Source organism: Tupaia chinensis, unplaced genomic scaffold, assembly GCF_000334495.1.
Source record: "Tupaia chinensis unplaced genomic scaffold, TupChi_1.0 Scaffold000067_1, whole genome shotgun sequence".
Taxonomy (NCBI): Eukaryota; Metazoa; Chordata; class Mammalia; order Scandentia; family Tupaiidae; genus Tupaia; species Tupaia belangeri.
This window is the reverse complement of record NW_006159526.1, coordinates 4,465,088-4,472,406: the sequence shown is the minus strand read 5'-3', so window position 1 is coordinate 4,472,406 and position 7,319 is coordinate 4,465,088. Positions and strand designations below refer to the sequence as shown.

The following is a 7,319-nucleotide window of genomic DNA, read 5'->3' as shown; positions in this document are numbered from 1 at the left end:
AGGAATGCTGCACTAGACGTGGAGCCTATCCATGCCTTCCGGGCCCACAGGTGCGCGTGCCCGTGAGCCTTCTGGAAACCCTGGCCTCTATCCCACTCCATCCCAGGAGCCCGAGAAGGCCTGGGGGTGGGGGGCTGCGTCCCGTGCTCCTCCGGTCTGTGCAGACTGTACAGGGCCCTGTACACGCCCTCTGGAGCCGGCAGCAAAGGTGGGGTGGGCAGAGCAGGGCCGGCAGCATGCTTGGCAGTGCAGCCGATTCCAGTGCTGCATGCCTCCCGGCCATCCTTGCAACATGCCACCAGTGAGCTCCAATGTCCCCTTGCCCCCGCCCCCGCCCACAGGGGCCCTGTGTTGGCAGTAGCCGTGGGCAGCAACAGCGAGTACTGCTACAGTGGGGGGGCAGATGCCCGCATCCACAGCTGGAAGATTCCAGACCTCAACATGGACCCCTACGATGGTTATGGTGAGCACACACACAGACACACACACACACACACACGCCGACCTCTGCGTCACCCCTGTGCACTAGGGCCGCATCGTCCCCTCCACACATGCAGCGCCTCCCTGTGTGGACACCAGGCTCTGGGGGGGCCCATGCAGGGGCTTCCCGTCTAGATGGGCATGTAATTGGCTGAGTGGGCGGGTGAGATGCGGCAGGGGATGGCCAAGCTGACCGGCCGTGGTGGGCAGAGGGAGGCTTCAGGGCGCCCTGCTCCTTCTGTCCTTAGCTGGGTCCTAAAGATGACGAACGAGCACCCATTCTCTGGGCCCTGGGGAGGCAGCAGTGAACAGGGTACCCCTGCCCTGGAGTTTCTGGGATGGCTTTATAGCCCAGAAACTTCCCAGAAAAGCCAGTGGTCAGCGTGAGCAGCACTGGGCGGCACAGGCCCCCACATGGGCAGCTCCCAGGAAGCAGACTTCTCGAGTCGAAGCGGGATGGAGGGTGCACGGGCTAGGCCAGCCCCTCAGAGCTGGACTCCCAGGCTGGCCCGTGCAGGCTGGCAACCCTGACCTAGCCGTTTCCTCCCTGGGGCTGATCCAGACCCGAGTGTGCTGAGCCACGTCCTGGAGGGCCACGCAGACGCTGTGTGGGGCCTGGCCTTCAGCTCCACCTCCCAGCGCCTGGCCTCCTGCTCCGCAGATGGCACCGTCCGCATCTGGGACCCCAGTGGCAGCAGCCCGGCCTGCCTCTGTACCTTCCCAGCAGCCAGCGGTGAGTGTGGGGCCCAGCACCCCGCATGGGAGTGGCAGAGGCCCAGAGAGAAGGGCTGGCTCCTGGTGGGGCCTGGCTTCCACTCACAATCCCTCTTCCCCAGGGAGGGTGGGACGGTCCATTCTCAGCCCCTCCCCTTCTGCCCTCAGAACATGGGGTCCCCACCTCAGTGGCCTTCACCAGCACCGAACCTGCCCACGTCGTGGCCTCCTTCCGCTCTGGCGACACTGTCCTGTATGACCTGGAGGCTGGCAGTGTCCTCCTCACGCTGGAGTCCCGGGGGAGCAGTGGTAAGGGGCCCCCGTGAGACCGGGGTCTGAATGCCTCTGAGGCCCCAGTGCCTCCTGTGCTTTGGCGACGCCCACCTGGTTGCCAGTCAACTCATGTGGAATCCCCTGCAGCCTCAGGGGCTCTGAGCAGGAAGGACCCAGCCCTACCTCACCCCTGCTCAGGGTCTCGGGGCTGAGCAGGGCATGGTACCTAGGCCCCGTCGTGTGCTTGGCAGAGGAGACAGGACATTTGCAGTTCACGGTCATACCTCCCCACCACAGAACAGGCCGGGAGCCACCTGCAGAAGCAGCACTGTGGCCTTGGGAAGGGCGTGGCCTGGGTCCCCCGCCTGCCTCAGCATCCAGGCAGAAATGGGGGTCGGGTTGCTGGGCACCTCCTGCTTCTGCCCTGGTCTCCCTGCTCCCCCCCCACAATGACCCTCCTCCGCTCCCTTTTCCTTCCAGGCCCAACTCAGATCAACCAGGTGGTGAGTCATCCAGACCAGCCCCTCACCATCACCGCCCATGACGACAGGGGCATCCGCTTCCTGGACAATCGGACAGGTGAGGCCTGGCCCCCGGCCTGCCCGCTCCCTCCTGCTGTGGGGGTGGGGGCGGCTGGGCCACACAAGTTCTGATGTCCACATCCACGCCAGGGGCTCTCAGCACCCTGCAGTCCCTCCACCTCTCCAGACAAGGCCTGGCAGAGCAGGAGAAAGGCTGCCACCTCCCTTGCCTCCCTCCAGGTAAATCCGTGCACTCCATGGTCGCCCACCTGGACGCGGTCACCTGCCTAGCCGTGGACCCCAATGGCGTGTTCCTGATGTCAGGAAGTAAGCTGGGAGCCCTCTTGCCCATCCCCTCCCATAGGGGTATAGTCCCTTTGGGGAAAAGCTGACCAGGGCCTGACCCCAGGCTGGGGCTATGGGGAGCTCAGCAGTGGCAGGAGCAGTGGCGGCGGTGACTGGTGACAGGCCAGTGCTGCATGCTTGGAGCCCTTGAGGCACTCATCCCACCGCACAGACGTGGGAGCAGAGGCTCAGGAATTTGGGGACTTGTTTGAAGCTTAGTGAATTGCAAGAATCTAAGTCCAGGCCTCTCTGGTCCCACCCTGCCCTCTGGAAGGGGTGGCAAAGAGACTTCTCTCTTCTGCCGCTGGCCTCAGGGCCGAGTCCGCGGTAGTGGTGTGAGTGCACAGAGGGGTTAGCACTGGTGTGGCGGGCGAGGTGGGCTGTGGGCGGGCACAGCCGGGCTTGTTGCGTCTCCTTGTACGAACGCAGGGGAGCAGCTGACTGGGACTGTTCTCCACCTGCTCCCCGACAGCGGCAGCCATCTCTGAGGCTGGGGTGGGAGGATGGTCAGAGGTCAGGCCCAGGCCCCAGGGGCCCCACAGAAAGGGCTTAACCGTGGGAGCTGTCCAAGAGAGCTGGGTCTCTGCTGCTGGTTCTTGTAAAGCCTGAATCAAGCCAGGCATCCTGCCATGGCCCCAAGCCCCTGCCCAAGCTGCTGGCAGCAGCTCTCCCACACCCCTGACCTAGCTGCCTCATCACCTCCTGTCAGTCCTCCAACAGCAGGCAGTCCTGCCTCAGGACCCTGCCTGGCTGTCCCCACCGCCCCCGTCCTCCTTGGGACCAGCCCCTGGCTTTCTTAGGTCTAGCTTCCTGTTCCCTGTGCTACAGGGTCAGCACTGCAGGGCAGGGAGAGCTGCCCTCCTGTCCCCTGTACTCTCTGTCCCATGCTCCAGAGACACTTGGTGATGGATGACAGGGCAAGGATCTGTCCTGGGGACAAGGGTTGGGGCGGGGGGCATCCAGAAGTGACCGGGCTGAGGGACGAGACCTTTAGAGGAGGCCAGGTGCGGGCTTTGGGGCCGGCTGGAGCTCAGCTGGATGCCAGCCTGTGCCCCACTCTGCAGGCCACGACTGCTCCCTGCGGCTGTGGAGCTTGGACAACAAGACGTGTGTGCAAGAGATCACGGCCCACCGCAAGAAGCACGAGGAGGCCATCCACGCCGTCGCCTGCCACCCCAGCAAGGCCCTCATCGCCAGCGCCGGTGCTGACGCCCTGGCCAAGGTCTTCGTATGATGCCCACCTGGCCCCGCCCTGGCCGCCGAGCCAGCTGGGGAGCGGGGCTGGGCAAGCGGGGCTGAGGTGAGCAGCCAGGGCCACCTGGCTTCAGGTGGTAGCAGAAGGTCCCTGTGTCCTGAAGCTCACCCCTTGTGTGATACCTTGGCTTGTGCCAAGGTTTCAAGCCCTACTGTCTGGGTTGGGAGCACGCAGTTAGAGGGAGCACCCCGTTACAATGGCTGAGTAGCCCCTGCGCATGCAGGGGCGGGGCGATGGCTTTGGACGAGTCCCTGCGGCTGTGGAGCTTGGACAACAAGACGTGTGTGCAAGAGATCACGGCCCACCGCAAGAAGCACGAGGAGGCCATCCACGCCGTCGCCTGCCACCCCAGCAAGGCCCTCATCGCCAGCGCCGGTGCTGACGCCCTGGCCAAGGTCTTCGTATGATGCCCACCTGGCCCCGCCCTGGCCGCCGAGCCAGCTGGGGAGCGGGGCTGGGCAAGCGGGGCTGAGGTGAGCAGCCAGGGCCACCTGGCTTCAGGTGGTAGCAGAAGGTCCCTGTGTCCTGAAGCTCACCCCTTGTGTGATACCTTGGCTTGTGCCAAGGTTTCAAGCCCTACTGTCTGGGTTGGGAGCACGCAGTTAGAGGGAGCACCCCGTTACAATGGCTGAGTAGCCCCTGCGCATGCAGGGGCGGGGCGAGGCCTTGGGCCCAGAAGTCGTGGTCCAGTCTCCTGCCCTGTGTCCTGCAGGTGCCTCCTGGCCGCACCCCAGGGCCGAGCCCCTGCCTGGACTGGCCCGCCTGCCAAGGAGCCTGGTGGTGCTAATGGCCCTTTCCTCTGGGCTCCCCTTCCCCATGCACCCAGTCTGGGGATGGCCCCTCAGGAATCGCCCTTGAGGGTGGCCTTGGCGGTTTCTCCCGCCCTGACACTCACCCCTGGCAACAGCCACCTTCTTGAGGGTGGCACAGCCAGGGCTGGTGTCCTCGGGATCAGTTTTCTGAGAAGCCAGAAGGTGCCAGGTTCTCCCCTCAAGCCCCCACCCTCCTCTGTCCTCTCAGACCTGGGGGGGCCTATGCTGGGATGCATCCAGACACCCCCTGGGCAGGCTGCACGCTGGGTGCTCCACCACAGACGGGCCGTCCTGGAGAGCACCATCCGGCTCCCCTCCCTGGCCCTTCACACTGCTTTCCAGACACTAACCAGCGCCCCCAGGGCCACAGACTGCCAGGGAGGATGCGCCCTCCCCTCCAGCACCCTCCCAGGGCAGCCCTGCCAGCCCCCACGGGTCACCGTGGGAAGAGATGGCCTCCTCCGCCCCTCCCTGGGCATGGAGGGTGGAGTGGGGCCCCCTGGGTCCCCTGTAACTCCCTGTATATCTGTATAAATAAGTGGGATTTTAATGGCACCCTGCCCCACCCGCGTTATCACTGTGTGATAGTCTTCGTCAGCCCCCCTTCCCCTCTATTTATTTCACTCTCTCTGTTTGGGTTCCACCCTGCGCCCTCAGTCCCTTCCAGGTTCCTGTTTATAAGCCCCACCCCCTCTGCCCCCGATCTTGTATGTGAACACTTGTCTCAATAAACCCTTTGGAGTAAGATGGGTGACCGTGCGGTCTATTAAGGGGACTGGGGACTTGGGGGAGGAGAAATCAGCCCTGGCTGGGTTGGGTGGAGTTTGGAGAGGGAATATGGTGGGCTAGGGTTTTGTGGTCAGGCCAGCAGGGCCAGAGAGGTGCCCAGAGCTTGGGTGCGGTGTGGGTGGAAGGGCGGAAGTGGGGGCACAGGACCGAATCTCCTTGTGCCCCTCCTTTTTGTCCCCGAGTGCTCCCTCCCCAGGAGCAGAGCCCTGACAAGCAGATGCTGTAATGACAGTTGGCTGACAACTCCACACCCCACTGGGGTTTGTGTAATGGCTGTGTGCCCACAGGGCCAAGCCCGTCCCCCACCAATGGCCACGCATGGCCAGCTCACATGGGGCAGGAGGGAAAGCCTGGACTTTCAGAGTGATGAGCTGTGGGGACACAGCCGCAGGCTCTGCCAGGCCGGGAGGCTCCCTGGAGGAGGAGGAGGTGCAGGTGCCCAGGCCCTCACAGTGGGTGCCCTGACCACGGAGCACTTTCCAGGAGCTAGGCCCTGTGCTGACTTTACACGTCATTTCTCTGGGTCCTCACAGCCTTGAAACACAGGGCCCTTATCAACCCCAGGCTAGGGAGGCGGCCTAGGGAGGCCGGGGTTGCTCGAGGTTTCCAGAGTCTCTCATCCCATGTCCTCTGCCTACCAGGAGGCCACTAGTCACTAGCCAGGTGTCCACCGGCAAGTCCCTGCACCTCTGGGCCTGGGCCTGGGCCCCCTCTCAACAGGCACAATGTGAGTGCCCACCCCCTGGGCTGTAAAGGCGTGCACTCCCCCTTCCCAGAGGCCCCATGGCCCCTGGCAGGCTCTACAGACTTGGCTGATGGCCCGTGAAGCGCGTGCTGGGATGCGCTAGCCTTTCTGCATGGTGCTCCTCTGCCCACCGGCCGCTCCGTCATCCTTCTGGGCTCTGTGCAGCTTCCCCAGGTGGTGGTTTGGGTTTTCGCTCCAGCCTCAAACTTCCTTCCTCAGCCCAGCCCCCGGATGTGGTGACAGAATCGATTCTGTACCGACCTCAGCTCCGCTGTCCCCCACGATCCCGTACCAGGACTCAGGGCCCCCTGCCCCAGCCCACCTGCTGGCCTAGGATCCAGGCCAGGTGCATAGCCTGTGTCTAATTCTGGCCTGGACCTGTCAGAGGGGTGGCTGGGGCAACTTCACTTGGTCATCTTGGACACGTCATTTGTTTCTCAGGGATTTCAGCTTCCAGTGTGTGAATTTTAAGTGGTGGCAACCGATGAGGAGAAATGAAGTCTGGCTTGCTCCTGGAGGAGGTGTTTACGATGGCCTGGTACACAGGCCTCAGTAGATACTGGCTGGGTGAGGAACATACCGGCCGCGTAGACTCCCGGGCCTTGGGGTGCTTGGCTCTGCGCATTACTGGCCACAGCCCCCACTCACTGGGCTCTGCTGTGCCCAGGCACCTGCACACCAGCTCACCAATCCCTCTGGGGCGGTCCCCCTAACAGATGGAGAGCCGGGCTCAGGGGAACCACCCACCGAAAGGGCAAGGCTCCAGCGCGGCCCAGGAGGCTCAGTTCTCCATCTCCAGTGAAGCGGGGTGGCTGTGTTGTCTTCCCATCCAGGCACCCCCGGGCTCTGGCACCCCTGAAAACGACCGACGTTCCACCCCCCACCCGCCCTCCAGGTAGTGCCATGCACTTTGCACAGGGTCGCTGGAGACAGACCTGCGCCAAGGCCCTTCCGCCCAGCCGGCGGCCTGGGTCTTCCCACCTGTGGAATGGGTTGGGGGTGTCCTGCAGCACCCCTCCCTAGGACTGGGGCGGAAAGGTTGGAGGCGACGCTCCGGGAAGGGAGGCCGAGCCCAGAGAGCCAACCGGACGCCCTTTTGCCCACCAGTTCCCCTGCGGTGGGCACCGGATGCCGGCCGGGCCCTCCTTAAAGGGCCCAGTGCCTCGGAGCGCGGCCCCGCGACCTGTGGGTGCTGGGGGGAGGTGGCTCGCCTCTCCTTGTCCAGCTCACGGGAAAGTTAACTTTCCAGACTAGGACGTGTTGAGGGACATAAATCAGGACCGCCTCCCTGTCCCCTGGCTCTCACTCCCCACCCCGGCACCGGTTCTGGGCCGGGAAGGTCCCGCCCCCAACTCTGGGGCTCCCGGCCCGCCCTCCCCTTCCGC

The 7,319-nt window shown here is 64.2% G+C and overlaps 1 protein-coding gene and 1 long non-coding RNA gene across 2 annotated transcripts in view; both read left to right on the top strand.

Moving 5' to 3' along the window:
• The window catches only part of STRN4 (striatin 4), a gene marked incomplete at its 5' end in the record, with an annotated part of 18,748 nt that extends 14,928 nt beyond the window's left edge, over positions 1-3,820 (top strand). The window contains 7 exon segments of the mRNA XM_027767049.1: positions 3-50; positions 342-463; positions 1,043-1,213; positions 1,363-1,503; positions 1,948-2,046; positions 2,229-2,315; positions 3,398-3,820. Coding sequence (XP_027622850.1) covers positions 3-50; positions 342-463; positions 1,043-1,213; positions 1,363-1,503; positions 1,948-2,046; positions 2,229-2,315; positions 3,398-3,567 — 838 coding nt within the window.
• A 22-nt stretch (positions 3,821-3,842) lies between these two features.
• LOC106733553 (uncharacterized) lies at positions 3,843-5,149 on the top strand. Its single transcript, XR_001369576.2, has 2 exons — positions 3,843-4,061; positions 4,301-5,149. It is a non-coding gene; the product is annotated as an uncharacterized LOC106733553 (long non-coding RNA).
• The last annotated feature ends 2,170 nt before the right edge of the window (positions 5,150-7,319 follow it).